The 17647-nt window shown below is 45.5% G+C and overlaps 1 protein-coding gene across 1 annotated transcript in view; it reads right to left on the bottom strand.

Moving 5' to 3' along the window:
• The window catches only part of ASTN2 (astrotactin 2), a gene marked incomplete at its 3' end in the record, with an annotated part of 830851 nt that overhangs the window by 320211 nt on the left and 492993 nt on the right, over window positions 1–17647 (bottom strand). The window contains exon 11 of the mRNA XM_081066707.1: window positions 15808–15958. Within this exon, the coding sequence (XP_080922833.1) occupies window positions 15808–15958 (151 nt within the window). The remainder of the gene's footprint in view (window positions 1–15807; window positions 15959–17647) is intronic.

Raw genomic sequence — 17647 nt, forward strand, 5'->3', positions numbered from 1 at the left:
CTTGGCATCTAGAAGCAGAGCGATGCTGAGGAATGCAAGGAATGGAGTCTAAACCAGACACTGTGACTTCTTAGCTGTGTGACATTGGACAAGTCACCACACCCTTCTGATCTTGGTTTCCCCATTTTAAAAGGGGCTTGAAAATAAGTAATTGCCTCCTGGGGTTGCTGGGAACACTCAGTGCCATCACGGACAGGGCAAAGAGTCCTTGTGTGGACGTACCTACTTCTGTTTGATGCCCAGAGTCTGCAAGAATCATTTTTCCTTTTCTCCCTTGTTAATGACTCTTCTAGGACAAACTTCGCTCTGCTAGGCTGGATGGTTTCTGGTTCATAGTCTGTCTTCCATGAGTCTTTGGGCTATTTGAAGAGTGTAACACACACAGCTTCTTCTCTTCAGCGCCATCCCAGTGCCCAGCACAATAGAGGGAAACACCTGGTGTGGCTCTGGGGGTCAGGCAGGCCTGGGCTTGAATGTGACCTGGCTTTGTCACTCACTAGCTGTGTTAATGTTAGCCAGTCACTTCATTAACCGCCGAGCCTCACTTGTCTCAATGTCAAACGAGCCTAAGCAGCTCGGTAGAACTGCTATGGGAAAACAAACAGACAACACCTTGGATATCTGACAATGTTCCTAGTGGCATCATGCCTGGTACATGGTAAACTGTCCATTGTTATAAAAGTTTAGTTATTGCGATTATTATCACTCAATATTTGGTGCATATTTTTGGAATGTAATAAAATGTCTGCATCACTTAGTTCTGGCTTGAGTTCCAGTGAAATACCAACAAGCCATTATCCCCACATGCCAGCCATCTGTGCAGCATTCAACAAGCACTTACTAAAGATGCGAGAAAGGAAATGCAAATGCTCTGAGTACCTACTGTGGGTCAGACACTAAAGGAGTCATCTTCCTGATTTACTATGGAAGGCCCACAATTCTATGAGCTTGCTGTTTTTATTAGCCTCATTTTGCAGAAGAGGAAACAGGCTTCGAGGCTAGAAGTGCCTTGCCCATGTCACCCAGCTTCCGAGGCATCTCTGACTCCAAACCTGTGTTCTCTCCACTCTACCACCCTGCTCCTTCCCTATGAGGAGACAAAGCCGTACAAAATGTGGCAGTCTCTGACTTCCAGGAGAATCTAGACAAACTGGAGAAATTGGGTAAACCCGGAGAGGAAAGTAAGTCATGGCTCAAGAGGGCTTAAGCTGAAGAAGAGTGCTGAAATGCATGGCTGGATTTTCTCACACACACATTGATCAAGACTAGCTATTAGAATACAGAGGGTGCCAAGAAATGTATACACATTTTAAGAAAGAAAAAGTGTATTAAAATTGTAATACTCAATATATACCCATAACAAAAGATGAATACAGTCACGTTTGACTTCTGCAATTACAAGAGGTACTCAAAGCGGTTACCATCAGCGTCCAGACACTTCTGATGATGGCGAAGTACTGCTTGAGCAACGCTGACCAAAGTGTCCACTTGTAGACAATTTTTGGCACCCCCAGTATATGGTCACTTCTCTTTCCCAGTAGAGGACTCCTGGGCATTAAGGGACACAGACTGCCATCCCTGCTTTGGGCACGTCCCTTTTCTAGCCCTCCGTCTTCTCATCTGTTCAATGAGAAGGGTGACAGCTGGTCTCCAAGGGCCTTACGGCTTGCATATCCTATGGTTCTCTGCAAGAGGCTGACAGAAATTCCAAGGGAGGTCAGGTGGTAGGTTCTGGTAGTGAGTGGCACCAGAGCTGGGGGACCATTCAGAGGGGTTGCGTTAGGGCGAGCGGCCTGAGAATATTGCTTGTAGCTTACTCTCAGAGCCTCTTCAGATGGCTGGCCATCCTTCTGGTGGGAGGCGGCAAGCCTTTTGCAACTCTGTCTGGAGCTCCCCAGGGCCTCGCGTGGAGCGGGTCTTCAGTTCAGCAATTGTCTTTCCAAAGCCTACTGTCCTCCAGGTCACCAAGTTTCTGAAGCCTTAGCCCCAGCCCTCAAGGAGCATCTATGCATTCCAAAGGGGGTGGGCATGGGAAGAAAAAAGGAGTATGCACATTCTTACAGTCCTTGAGGTTTTTCAATACGTCAGAAATAAGCACTGAGGGCTGAGAGACGTGAGGCCAGGGAACACTTCCCCTTGCAAGTCTGCCAGGAGTCCTGCAGAATGGCTATTCAATGACTATCAGGCGATGATAAGAAATAGCCTTTGTGTACCTCTTTAATAACAATAATAGCTAACATGAGTGCTTAGCATGTGCCAGGCACTGTTCTAAATGTGCTTTGAATATTAACTCATAATATTAAACACAGCCTGATGGCATAGGAACCACTCTTCTCTTGATGTGGACTTTTGCACACCTGCTGGGTTTCACTGGCTGGTTTCTCATCCCCATCCTTTGTAACTAAAACTCAATTTTCAGCTTGAGGCTGTGTCCTCATGCTGCACATTGTCATTGATCCCCTGGACTCTACATGGGAATTGATTTTATAAGCTGGTTGGCTTTGAAAAGCATGGAACAGCTACCACTGAACATATGCTTCTGTGGGTATATATTTATTCAGCGTATGCTGAGTGTAATTTGGGGCGCTTTGCATATTTTATTTTTTGTCACAGAGAGCAATTTAAGAGAAAGAAAGGGAAGAAGAAACAAGTCTACCCCTGAATGGAGACAGATGCCATATACATTGGACCCCGAGGTTCCCCAAGTCCATTGTTTTGGGAATAGAGGTGGGCAGAGGGAACTCACAAGCATCGCCTCTGACATTCACTTCCCTGCCCCCCACAGCAAAGCACTAAACATCCAGCCCCAGGACAGTGAGCTTTGAGTCTTTATTTTCAATGCCTTCCCATCAGTCTGTCTGACCCTGTCCTCTAACTGCTCTGTACTGAGTCCAAATACCAGCCAGATACTGGGGTACGTGTACCCGTCCCACCCTGTGTGCTGTTGTGCACAGGACACTGGCACGCCATTGTTCAGTGTCATCCATGAGTACAGGAGAGACATGTGCTCCAGGAAGCCATCCCTCCCCGCCCCCTGCCCCTCCCCGCTCTCAACATTTCATTAAAACTACTGGAGTCCCTCCGATTTGGGTTCTGATCCGATGCTGAGTGACACTAGCCGCACCGCTTCCCTTCACACTCACAGAATGGGGATGGCGATACCATTTGGTTTGGGTGCTGTACAGATTCCAAGATCCAAAGTTACACTTAGCAGCAGTTCAAGAGACATTTGTTCTCTTTCTCTCGCTATCCCCACCCCCTGCCTAAAAGGTTTTCCTCTCACCCAGAATGAACTCAGGATGTAACATTTTAAAATATGTCTTAGAAAAAGACTGCACGGCTTGGACCAGCTGGGGAAAAAAAATAGTACACTCGTTTGGGCGCCAAAGACTCAAAGGATGGGAAACAGTGGCTTAGGCTGGAATCTACATCAGAGGGAAGCAATAGGATGAAGAAAGTTCATCCTGTGTATCTGCTGAGAGGAGGCAGCCACGTGTGATTCACGGCGAAGCACGCTTTTTGGCTCCATAAATGGACCGTGAGCTTTCTACTGGCCAGGACTCAGTGCATAGTTGTAACTCTGGAGCTTCCCAGAGCGTCCAGCACGTAGTAGCTACTTAGGGTTGTATTCTGAATGCAGCTGACACTTGGAAAAATGAAATAAAATAAAAATGTGGACCAGCAGACACCCAATTTTTGCTTCCACCAATACAGATTAGTTTTCCTAGCTTAGTGAGATATACAGAGAACCCACCATCAAAAATTAAAAAAAAAAAAAAGTTTCACGTGTACGTAAGTGGGAAAACTATAAAGAAAAGAGAGGGGACGTGATTAACATAAAAGTCAGGGTTGTGGCTACTTCTATAGGGGAAGGAGGACCTAAACAGGAAACTGAGGCACTGTGGGTGTGTTGGGGGAAGGGCTTCTGAAATTCAGGCGATATTGTGATTCTTGACTTGGGTGATGATTAGGTGGGCGTTGCTCAATTACTAATGACGAAACCGTATGCAATGTTTCACACAGTTTTCTATATTGCTGAATACAGATTATGTAGAAAACCTACTAAAAGGAAATATCGAAATGTCAGTGGTAGTTATTGGAGGTGGTATAACTATGGGTGATGTTTTCCTTCATTCTTCTCTCTCTATTCTAAACATTTTTCTATGTACATAGTATAATTTTCTAATGGAGACAAATCAGTGTTTAGTTCAAATGCCTCATTATCTAAACAAGGCAACCACAAAATCTTGGTGGTTGGTTACAACACTCCTGCTTGAAATTCCACCATGTGAGAAACCTGTGTCCCTAATGTTTTGCATGAAAGAACAACTCTCTAGGGAAAGAAATAGGGAGTGCGAGTCCTACTGGCTGCCATATAGGCTGAGCTTCTGAGTCTTCCCTCCAGAAACTCAAGCACAGCTTTGATTTATGGACTGTTTAGGGGACGAAAGGAGCCCCAGAAACAATGAAGTTCAACTCTCTGAGCTCACAGAAAACATAAGGGGCTTAGCTAAGGATGTATAATAAGCAGCACGTGTTGAAAACTGTTGAAACCTAGGTCTGTCTCATCCTTCTGACAATAGGCTCCTAACCTCATGGATGGTGAGGAAAATTCTTCAAGATCAATGAAAGCCAGAACAGGATCTCATGTTTCCTGAGTCACCAAGCTCCTCCCTATCTGATAGGAACTGGCCTGGGAAAGGAGGTTATAGAACTGTGTCCAGCTGGTACCCAGATATACGCACTGGGCTCAGCCAATACCATCACAAGGTGCAGGGATCATTTCCAGTTTATGGACTAGATAACAGAGGCTCAGAGACATTAAGAAATGTGCCGAAAGACACACAGCTTCCCAGTGACAGGGATGGGATTTGAAGCCAACTCTGTATCACAGTCAAGTCTGCTCTTTCCACTCGAGCACAATTCTAATGATCTAGTCATCCTCCCTAGGGAAATATATAACTCTGTCCAGGTACTATTTTCTTAGTGAGGAGAAAGCCTACCGAGTATATTATGAAACCTTTTTATTGTTTGCTACCTCAAGGCTAAAGTTTCCAAGATTGTGGCTGCTGGTGGGAGCCCAGTTATTCTTTTTCTTGTGCCCCCAACTGTTTCCCACCCCAGGCAACTTCTGTGGTCTCCAAGAATATCTGGGCTGATAGGTGAAGATTATTAAGGCAGCGTCCATGAGAAGCTGGACAATACAAGGAAGAGAATAAATTTTCAAATTGATCATGATGGTATATATCAATTGTCATCCATGTATCACCAAGACCCATGATAAAAGATAAAAGAAGGACACTACACTGTATGGAAAAGAGAGTCCTAGGTGGGAATGTAGGACACCTGGGCTCAAGCCAAGCTCTTACACTTTCGGACTCAATTTGCTCATCTTTATTTTTTACATATTGTTAAGATGAAGTTAGGGAGCCAGTTGTCTTAGAAAGAAAAAACAGGGAAATGTTCTTTGAAAAGCATGTATAAAGACATGGAGTTCTGATATAGAAAGTTACCCGCCCTCCCCTGCCCCCCTCCAAAACACAACTGCATGTTGTTTATGTTTCCATTTTTCAACTTACATATATAAATTCTCATTTATATGTATTTGCACATGGAGAAGGAGAAAATGTATAGGAAGGTAGATACGTAGACCAAAGTGTGGAAGAGTTCTCTCTAATGTGAGTGAGTAGTAGAGAAAGAGGACCTTGGTGGCAGTGGTGAGCATTCTGTATACATTTCAGCAGTGTTTGAATTTGTTTCATTTTATTTTACAATTGGCATGAGCCACTGAACAACGGGGCGGGGGGGGGGCAAGGGAAAAAGACTGAATACTGGATAGTGAAAATACCATATAAAAGCAAACATTCAATTCTAACCAAGATGAATACAATTATTCCAGGTTTTCATTTCAGGGCTAAGAAAAAGTGTCTAATTGGCAGCGCCCCAACAGCTATGGGTGTTTTCCTCACAGGCACTCAACATATCCCTAAGAACTCTGCAGTCACTGCCTCTACCCTCTGGTATCACCAAAGAGATGACGGCCCCACCGCCTCTTCATTCTTCTCTGCGCTATGGCTCTGCGTCTGGACCCTCTCCCACATGCATCTGGCACACGTTACCAGGCTCTACTCCCTACAGCATTACTTCTATCAGTCCTCTGCCCCACGACCCATTTGGCCAAACACCCCAGGCTGCCTTTGCACTGTATCCTGAAAGAACACCAGCACCCCGAAACGGGGATAGTCTGGGAAACCAGAAGCAGTGTTGCTCTTTTTAACAAAAGTTCCATCCCTCATTTTCCCCCAAATTTATGGAACACAGGCAATTTTGAAAACTGTCCTAACCGATTCCTGGAAATCTATTCAAGAAGTAACTCAAAGCACAGAAGGAGCTTTGTGTCTGGAGATGCTCAGGGCCACTTTGTGTAGAATAGACTAAAGCTGGAAACACTCACACTGCCCATCAGTCAGACGAAGTGAACAATGGTATATTCCCCTCTGTGGAATGTTAGGCAATCCCTGCCAATGATGCTTACGGAGAATTTGCTCTGGTTAAGGGTGAGGGTTCTCGCTTCAGGCTATTTGGCTCACATTCCTCACTCTAGAACTTAGGAGCTACGTGAAAGCTGAGTGAGCTACTTAAGTTCTCTCTTCCTCAGTTTTCCCATCTGTAAGACAACAGATAATACTAAGACCCATCTCAGAGGCTGTGGAACGTAAGGAGCACTCAGGCAATTTTAGCTCTTGTTGCTACGACCACCATCATCATGATCCCTGTGTGAAATATCAGATGATCACAATAGCTACCATGTTTCATGCTTACTTAGGCCAGGTGCTGGCCCATCATGTATGCATTACCTCAGTTAGTCCTATCAGCAGCGTTGTGAGGAATGATTACCCCCATTTTACTCAACAGGACAAAGGAGTTTTGGCCTGGGCTTCTCTGATGCCAAAAAACAGTACTCTGACTCCTAGAGGTGGAGGTGATGGTGGGAGGAAACACCATCTCTCAGAGGGACAACTTTCCAAAGCTGAAGAGGTGATTGAGGCAGGGGCATGAAACAAAATGTAAATGATCACTCCAGAGACGCTTACAAAAGGGAGATCCCCCTCCCCTTTTATATCTATTTTTGCACCCACCAATGAGTTAGCACCATCCTGCTTTTTCTGACCCCCAATATTAGAACCCCTGCCCTTTGAGAATGCATATTCATGAAGTCATAGATTTCAGGAATTGAAAGGGACTTTAGCAATTCATTGCCCCCCCCCCCACATTGGTTCCAAACTTCTCCAGGTTCCAGGGTCCACAGTATACAAATGACAGACACCTTCCCTGACGAGAAGTATTCTGAGCTAGCAGCCAATAGGGGGTAGGAGCTGGACCACAGCTCCTTTCCTCGAGGCCATGCTTCCAGGAATCAAACCATAAAACTCATCACGTTGGAAGGGTGGGGGCCGCTCCCTAACTTGAACAGATAACGGCTGGCTTCCATACAATACGCCAGCTTACTAGAAATGCCATTAGTAAATCTGGGTCCCAAAGAAATAAAATGAGGGGGAAAAATAAAGACGGCTTCAAATGTCACAGGAAGAATGAATATGTCATGTCATAAAAGGGCGCCTAGGCTTTATAGGAATGCCACACATTATAATCTTGGAAACCCCCTACCTCTCCCTCCACCCCCCACCTGGAAATCCGGAAGGCTCTATTAGAAGTTCACAAAGGAAAGATGCAAATACAGAGCTCCCAAGGGAGGGTTAACTCCCTTCCTCTTCACCAGGCAAAGCCTGACCCTTATGTGCCTCTACTGAGTCAATGGGTACAGCTCTAATTTCCTTCTTTTCCTACCATTCCCCACTCCCTTTTCCAACATTCATTCTCTTTCATCTTCCTCCAGATTCTTGGATTCAGAGGAGAAAGAAGGACTCCTGGACCTTGAAGGAGCCTGGTCCCCACCTTTATGCTCCCAGACACTGGGGACCTTCCTTCAATCCCTAGGGAACTATTCTTGGCCTCTGGAAATTGCCATCTGATGAGTTACGAGAATAGGCTTTGGCAACAGACAGATGGCTTTGAATACATGCCCTGCCTTTCCCTGGCTGGTGGGACTTGGGCAAGTTTCTTATGGTTTTTTAATGTGTTTCCTCATTGACAAACTAGGAGCAATAACAGTGCCTGTCTCCTAAAGCAGCTGTGAGGATTCAATGCAGGCTGCCTTTCAAGCATTTATCCCAGGGTCTGGCACATAATCAGCACCTGCAAACTCTGTGTATCTCGTCGTAATACAAGTACTGGTACTACTGATAGCATTAATTTGCTTATCAATAGTATCAACTAGTGCTTTAATGATAACATCAGTACTAGCCTTACTGATGAAGGTACATCTGGAGAATTCTCTGTCTGTGGACCTGTCTGATCAGGAGGGCATTTTGATGAGGATACCACATAGACGTGCCACCCTTTAAATACTGTTTCCCAGCCCAAGAGTGTCTGAGTTTCCCTAAACATGTTTTGCCTCCCAATGTTGCATATTTCTAAAGGTGTTTTTAGAAGAACAATGGAGCCAGCATCATGCCTCCTATTTTGGACTCTGGCAAAATATGGTTATACGGTGACTCCATCACACCTCCTGTTGCTGACCTGCTAGGACGGACTCAGCCCCCAGGGTCAGTTTCTGGGGAGGAAGAACCATTTCCCAGGGGCCAGACACACACAGAGGCTGAGCCCCGCTCCACCCATCCAGGAGGGTGGGACGCCGGCCGACAGGTTGCACTTCCCCCGGTCAGCTGTGCCTGGACTGTGCTCCAAAGCAATTTCCCTCGCTCTGCTGACTCTCCTTGCATGTCTTCCCCATCCCTCTTGAGGTTTGTTTCCTTTAAATACAGTCCAATTGAGTCATCAAAGGGGGAGGGGAAAATGAGCAATGAAGAGAAGCAGCCTCTCTGTACTTAACTGAACCACATTGCAGTTTTTGCTGCCTGCTGAGTGGTGCCAAGAGGTGCCTGACCTACAATAAATGAACATTCATCTTGACTTTTTTAAAGGCACAATTTGCTGCTGTTTTTGTTGTCTTTCAGCATCTCAGGGCAATCAGGGCTCCTATGGTCCTTCCTCATATCTGGGAGGGCAGAGGACATTTTAGGCCAAATGGATAAAGTGAAAAAAGGGAGAAGAGAAGGTGAGCATGTGGCTGGGTGATCTGTAGGTGGTGGAGCAGTGGGGGATGGGTCTAGAATTCTGAGGCAGGGCTGGAACTGACACTAGACACACCTCCCAAAAAGTAACATCACTCCCTGAGCTCCACAGAACATGCAAACCCAGGTCCCTCCTTCCATCCTAACTCTCTTATGCTTCCTCACATTTTCTCGTTGTCTACCAGACAGTTTCATTTTTCTCCCATGTAAAGTGGAGACAGTCATAAAACCTAGCTCATAGAATGACTGTGAGAATTAAATTGGTTAAAATAGGCAATGCACTTAGAATCGTGCCTGGCACAGTCCCCGTACAGATGATTGCTCTTATATTACTGGCTTTTTTCTCTTCCGTGAAATGGATATAATGATCCCTACCTAGGAGTATAGATAGTTAGTTAGAAGCATTTACTGCTATGAACGTAAGTGATCCAGCACACAGTAGGTACTTAGTGAGCGGCAGGTCTTTCCTATCACCTCCTCCCTTCCCCCCAGGACTCACATCAGCCCCGTTAGACATTCTTGTGCAGAAATACAACGTGATTTGTTCAAGATCAGAACTGCAGCCCTGCTAAGTGCATCTTATCTTGTGAACTAGCTTATAAAAATAGGTGGGACTCTTGTTTTTGTATTTCCTGTTCGATTCATAGTGCTGGATACAGGAGGGTTGCTAAATAAATCTTTGGACTGCTACAGGGGCAAAGCTGATGCTATAAGGCCGTAACCGGAGGAAGGTGAAACTGGGAAGAAGGAGTCTTGGGATCAAATCTGGATTCTACCGCTGTTTCCTTACATGAACTTGAGTGATTCCTGTATCTTTCTAGGCCGTTATTTTTCTCTCGAGATAATGCAGAGGTGCTGCCCTGGTTAGACCTCCAGGTTTCCTTCCTGCTGTGGCAGCCCTGGTCTGTGGGTTCATGCTGTAGGTAAGTGGGTACATTAGAGATGGCCGCACATTCTCGGCTACTGCTCTGACAGACAGGAAAAGTCCAGATCCCTCCTCTTGAATTTGAGTCGGCCTTAATGACCTGTTTGACCAATAGATTGTGGTAGAAATGATGCTCCGGGACTTCTGAGGCTAGGTGCTAAGAAGCCCTGAAGCTTCTGCCTCGGCTTTTGGGACACTTGATCTTGGGATGTTTCCTTTGCAGATCCAGCCTCCACGGTGTGAGATGCCCAAGCCAAATGGAGAGCCGCCGGGCACGTGCTCTAGTCGCCAGCCCCAGCTGCAGTCCAAGAGAGGCAGAATCCACTGCGGGCCCTTCCACCCCCAGCACCAGCCAGGTAAGTGACAGGGCTCTTTTGGAAGCGAACCCTCCACCTCCAGACACCCAACCTGTCCTGGGTCAGAGGCAGATTGCTCAGCTGAGCCCTTCCTATATTCCTGACTCACAAAATTGTGAGCAAAACCCCTGACTTTTGGCATGCAATAACAGATAATTAGAACAATGAAGGTGAACTATGAATTGACATTTCAAACGGGACTGAGAAGGATAGAATTCAATCCCTTGATTGTATGGGGGTTGGGTCCATCCAAGGACCCCTTCCTGAGCTGGGGAAAAACCAGGACAACACAAAGGAACAGCTTGAGCGAGATGCTTCAGGGGGCAGCAGCGACTCAGAGAAGGTAGAAGTGTCCTCAAAACAATATCATGATTAAGTGCTTATACTTTTCTTTGGTTTTGTCCTCTATCTTGATTAAAATTTTGCAGTGTTTATACAGCCACAAAGGATAAATGGAAACATAGCTTACTTTTCAAACTGCCTTGTTCACATGATTATGTTTGCCATATTTATACCATTTCAAATAGATAACAATTTTTACTCTTTAGCACGCTGAAAGGGAACACGAGTCTCCCTCCCTCTTTTGATGCTTCCTTCATTTTCACTGCCTTCTATCCCTGGTCAGGAGGTGAGTGTCTCCCTAGAAATAACTGAAAATCCAAATAACAGGATAATTCTTTATATACTATCTCCTGGATCACCCTTCCTTTCCATATTGTCCTTCACCCTGCATTAGTGTTCTATTGCTGTTGTAACAAATTACCACACAGTTGTGGTTTAAAACAACGCGATTATTATTCTACTTCTATAGGTTAAAAGTCTCACTGGATTCAAATCAAGGTGTGGGCAGGGCTGCACTCCTTTTCTGGAGGAGCCAAAGGGAAATCCGTTCCCTTGGCTTTTCCAACTTCTAGAAACTTCCCTCAGCTTTTAACCCCTGTTCCCACCTTCAAAGCTAGCTATGTTGTGTCACTCTGGATTCCTCTGCAGTCTCCCTCTTTCACATTTAAGGATTCTGTGATCGCATTGGGCCCACTTGGTAATTCCGGATAATCTCTCTCTTTAAAATCAGTTTATTAGCAACCTTAATTCCATATATTAATTTAATCCCCCCTTGGTCATATAAGGTGACAGATTCATAGGTTCCAGGCATCAGGATGTGGACATCCTTGGGGGAGCCATTGTTCTACCTATCACACACCCTATGACCCAGTTTGGACAACTGCATACCTGAGGACCACATTACCCCAGGACCATATTCCCACAGCACCAGAAAATCAAGCTACGGAGTCTTTTATTTATTTATTTATTTTTGCGGGGGATGGTTCAGAAGTGGAGATCTAATTAGAAAGTAAAATTATTAATAATAATAAGTGAAAGAACCTGCACTCTATTAGAGAAATGGCCTCCCTCCCACCCACAAGGATCATTTGATCAAGGGGAAGAGAGGAACGTTGGAAGTCAAACAAGATGATCTTGCAAATGCTGGTGGATGTCCTTAAAACAGATCCTGTGCTCTATTCCCACCAGACTAAGAAGAGCATAAGGGCTATAAAAATCAGGTGGGTTTGAAGGCGCTGAAGGCAAAGGGGGTCTGTGCCTCACTTGCCAGATAGCGTCTGGTGGGTGGCAAGAGTGGTCGAGTCCTGTCCCCTGGCATGAAAGCAGTCACCTCTGCATGCCTTCGTGGCCTGTCCAGATCAAGAGGGCTTCAGCCAGGCCCCCTCAGATCCTTATGATCCCAGGTTGGTGGAGAACAGCTGTTGGACATTCTCCATGACCTCAGTAGGCAGAAAAAGCTATCTGACGGACAGAGCCAGCTGGACCCAAATGACCTTGTGACAGGGATGAAGAGAACACGGCCACAGATGTCAGAATGGAGAACATCCCTATAAATCATATGAGAACAGAGGGGTCCCGGCATATGCCAGAAATAAAAAGAGTGATGGACAAGGGCCAGATGAGGCAGCAGGTACTAGAACTGATAGGTGATGGTCCCGCACAAATCATCCCCGAACCCCCATGCCTCAGGCATGCCTTAACCCCCCTGAACTTAGACAGTCAGGGAGAGGTGGGAGGCAAGAAACCTAAATTGACTAGAACTAAGTTTCCACTACCAATGAATGGAGCAGAACAGAAATGAAATTCTCTTAAATATTTGAGAAAATAAAATATGCTATGCTTCTGAATTTTTGTGGCCTCGCCACATAAAAACATCAATAATTGTGGTTTCACCATCTCACACATAAAGAGTACTTTGAAAATCCCAAATCACACTTACAGTTACATTCTTTGATATATATATATATATTTTTTTCTTTTTAATTTTTTTTTTTTTTTTTTAGAAAACCTATGAGTTCAAGAGTAAGTGCTTTCCTTTTGAAAGATTAAGAAATTGAGGCTAATGAAGACAATGTGGATTCAAAAGCTCTCCAATAAGCAAGTCAGGGCTTAAAAGCCCAATTCCCTCAGACCAACCTTCTTTCTAAGCTTCCTGGCTGCCGTCTCCCGTAGGCACCTCAGGAAAGCATCCCAAAGGGCTCTGGCACTACCACTGACATTGAGGACATGTTCTGGGGCCTCCATCCTGCCACCTTGTGGTGTAACCTTAGAAACTCAGTCAGCTTCCCACACTGGTGAGGGAACTTGCTGTCCAGGTTTGATGTGAAGATGAGTTATTGCCTTGAGAACTCCAAAAGTGTTCTAACATATAAGGTGGTATTACTGTTATTGTTATTAGCCAGATGGAGTTTGTGATAAAAAGTTTCTCCTGGCAGGCATGACAGAGAGGCTACAGAGAAACGAGAGGGATTTTACATTTCAGAGTAAAAGCTGGTATTTACCTGTCTATGCTGACCTCATGGAAAAGAATTTGCCATACGTCCATCGAGCCCTGAAGCTGCAGCTTTAACATGAGATCCTTAATCTAGAGGAAGGTCTCTGACAGCCATATCAGACTGTGGAATTTTCTCTTAACCTCCAGGGACCAAATGTTCTCTCTCTCTCTCTCTCTGTCTCTCTCTCTCTGTCTCTCTCTTTCTCTCCATTTTTCCAGTTTACATTAATGAGAGGAAAAGGAGACAATTTCTGTGCACGGGGACACACACACACATACACACACACATGCACTCCTCTACATTCAGAGGTTTCATTCTTCTAGGACATCGATCCTCAAGGAAAAGGAGTTTAATTAGTTCAGGAAAGAGAACTGATAAAGGGAAAAGAGAGAGACAACTTCATTCTTTCACAAATATCCGCCTCATGTTTTGGAGACAACACCCATGATTTGGGACATCCTCTGGAGGTGTCTGTCCACTGCCTAGCTCTCAGACTTGGGCGCCTCCTCTCCCTCACTGGGCCTCACTTTTCCAGTGTGCAAATGAGCAGTTGGGCTGCAATCCCGTGAAGTACATACCTGCTGATGCAGACGGGCCTCGCACCCACCGCACGCCTTTCTGTTGCGAGAATCCTACTTGTCCTTCCCCCCAACTCACTACCACACATTTCAGGCTGCTACCACTTGCCCAAGCCTCAGGTATAATTGATTCTGGGATAAGTCCTGTCCTGCTCCCCGCCCACAGTGATGGGTACAGGGTTTGGCATGAGAACCAGGTTGGCCCAATAAGATGGAATCCTGTGACTTTAGCTGGAGGAACTAGGAAAGACATGCTCTTGCTCTGCAGGACTCACTGAGTGGAGAGGGTGTAGTGGCCAGAGAATGGCACGGTGCTGAGGAAAGCAGAGCGAGAGAAGAGGTGACATTGTTTGATCCCTCAGTCCGATTGTCATTGGACTTCCATTTCAGCCAATATAGTTCCTCTTTTTGCCTAAACTAGTTTGAATTGAGTTTCTGTCACTTTCAATGCTAAGAATTCTCATCAGTAAAATATCCAATTGCCTACCCACTTCTGAAGATCTGTGGATCTTTGAGTCTAAAATACAGTGTCATTTTATTACCTCATTCTCTAGAAGCTTCTTCTTTGTACTGGTCTCCTGGCCATTGTCTATTTCTCAGCTGCCATGTTGGCACCTTAAGAGCTGACAGCTTATTCCTCACAGGAGCCTAGTCCAGAGCAGGAATTCCCATCCCTGGTCCCATCCCTCCTTCCCTTCCTCTCTTCTTTCTCCCTTATTTACTGAGATGGGTACCATTGGGGTGCTGAGCTGAATCAACTAATTCCATGGGTTCTCCCTCAGCTAACCGAGTGAGAGAAACTTGGAAAAAGCCTTCCTGTGCTACAAATGATCACAGGTGGTATGATTGATGTAGGTATAGAAAACAGCAATGGTCCCTGGAAGACCACGATCACTTCTCCACGTGGAGGATGGGAATGGCTTCATAAAGGAGATGAATCTGGAAAAAGGTCCACTCGTTTGCTACAGGGGCTGGGGGAGCAATCCACTTCAGGTAAAAGAACAGCATGAGCAAAGGCTCCGAGGCATCAAACAGCAAGCATGTTCGGAGAACTTGCTCTGATTAGCTCCACGTGGCTCTAATGTAACATGAACTAGTTTTATGGAGAGGTTGGAAAGGGGCCAAATCAAGAAGGGCACTGAAGGCCAGGCTATAGAGTTTAGCCTGTAGGGCAATGGTTCCCAAGTCTGCTTCCAAGACATGCCCCCCCCCACCTCCCCCACATGTACACATACTCAGGTTCCTGGGACCTAATGCCCTCTATAGAAACAAAACTCGTGGTGTGGACTCCTGGATCCTGCATTTTAAACAAGTACCCTAGGTCATTCCTATAAAACAAATCACCCAGTGTGACACCCTCTTCTACAGAAAATAAAGACCCTCTCATGTGTTCTTCTGTGTCTTCATCCCACATTAGATAGTAAAGCGTCCTGCAAACAAGTTTGCCATCCTCCCTCCACACACCCTGCTCTTTTCCTAATGTAAATGACCTGTGTTTTGAAACCAGTTCCAACAACACCGACTTCCCCAGGAAGCCTGAGGTCTCCGCTGAAACTGTCTCTACTGGACGTGGCATTGACATGCCCCCCGGTTGTGTTATTAGAGATAAGACATGCCATGCCTTACCACATTCCCAAATGAGCAGCAAGCTTCCTGAAGCCAGGGACTCTTCAGGACCTATTGTATGTTGGGGACTAAAGTTCTAATATCTTCTTCCATTCTTTCAACGATTCTACAAAATGGATTTAATTGTCCCACTTTACAGATGAGGAAACCATGGCAGCCTGGTGTGCGAAGGCAACAGAGTGACGAGTAGTGTAGCCTCCCTGACCAGTTATCCCTCACAGGGAGAGGCCTCCAGCAAGTAGCCTGGGCACCTTGGGCCAGTACCATGTTCATAAGTCCCCAGGCACTTACCACACATCCCGAGGAGTCCACCTGACGATCGGACACGCACTTGAAGTTGCGAGTGCAGCCCCCATTGTTCCGAGAGCAGTCACGAACGGGCCCAAAGGAGGACAGTAGGTCGTTGATGGTTTCAAAGTATGTCGACAGCATCGCTTCTTCCCTTGGAGAAAAAGGGGATGGTTAAACCCCAGAGACCTCTGCATCATTAGATTTAAAAAATAAATAAATAAATGTGCATTCACTACATTTGAGATCATCATTTATTATATTTAGAATCAAGAAAATGACACAAAAACATATTTAAGAAGAAAATAACAACAACAAAAAAAATCCACTAGATTTATCATCATATGGCACGATATTTGTCTAGCTGTGATGAATAAGACTGTACTTGGAACTTTGTACTCTTTGCTTCATTCATCTTCATAATTTTGGAAGGTAGGCATCAGATTTCCATTTTACCAACAAGGGAACCGTGGCTCAGAAAGGTGAAGTGTCTTGCTGAAGGCTACCAGCTTGGAATGCGACAGAACGGAAGTTGGTGCCAAGCTCCATCTAAAAAAAGAAAGCTCTTTCCACTCCCCAACTCTTGACTTGTGTTATGTATGTTTCCACAGATTCCAGACCTTCCTTCCCATGGCAACTCCCCAAAATGGGCATATTCCTATTATTCTGATGTTGTGGCTGTACATTGAAACTATGAGCCATGTGGGACTTACCCCAAATTATACAGCTTACAAAGAGCCACAACACAAATACTGGACTGCCTGATCCTCGTGTCCTAAATATTGTATCCAAGTCACACCATCAGAACTGGTATAACAGCTGTTGGGAAGGTCATGATATTCTAGGCAAATGAATGATTCCTCCCAAATGAGGTTCCCAAGAGATAAAACTGGACTAGATATCCTAATTAATGGATCTTCCAAAATTCTATTAGGTGAGAGATACAGACGGAAGTTTCTGGATGCTGTTTTCTGGAGAAAGGTTCATAAAAGGAACGTGCTAGCACTGGAGTATCTAAGATGCCTACAGTTAGAGGAGATATTGCAGGGGCACCACAGGCAGGGAGAAGAGGCACCGTATTCTTCTGTGATATGTGACTCGTGGAATCCAGAATTGTGAAAGAGGGGAGCTGGCTGCATATGAACACGTCGCAAGAAGAGGTCAACTACTGGTGATGTCTCTGGACCACCCTTCATCTCTCTCATTCTTTCCCTCCCCAGGCTCCAGTTTTAGTCTCCCAGCTTATTTCTTGTCTCTAGTCTGATGGCCTTCTGTCCCATCTTTCATGCTGACTTGCTAGTTAACTTGTTAAATTTCAGCTCTAATTAGATGTCCCACTGATCAATAGCTTGCCATTACTTATAGAAGACAATCTAAATTACTTTCCTTGGCTTTCAAGGTCCTTTGTAATCTGGTCCCTGCTGACCTGTCCAGCTACATTTACCTTATCCTCATCTTCTCTGTCTGCTACCTCCAGGCCTCTTCTCATTCTCTAAACTCACAATCTTTGACTAGGTCCCCTGAAAACAGACTCTGAAACAGAGGGTTGCATACAGGCAGGTTGTCAAGAAGCCCCCTTGGGAGACACTGGAGGAAGTGAGCAAGGGAGGATGGGGCAAGGGAGAGTCTGACCTACAGTGTGGCTGATGTCATGTAGGTCTGAAGTGTCAGCTGGTCCTGAGGGAGCTCTGGGCCAGTTGGGATGGTCCTCTAGAGAAATCCCTCATGGAAGCAAGGGATCCGGGCCTTTGCATTACCAAGTCAGCTAGTCATTGGCCAAGGGCTGCCATCTGGAAGGGGGTATCCTCGGGTGAGGCCATGCCCAGTAAGGGACACAGCTGTG

The sequence above is a fragment of the Rhinolophus hipposideros genome, assembly GCF_964194185.1.
Source record: "Rhinolophus hipposideros genome assembly, chromosome: 11".
Lineage (NCBI taxonomy): Eukaryota > Metazoa > Chordata > Mammalia > Chiroptera > Rhinolophidae > Rhinolophus > Rhinolophus hipposideros.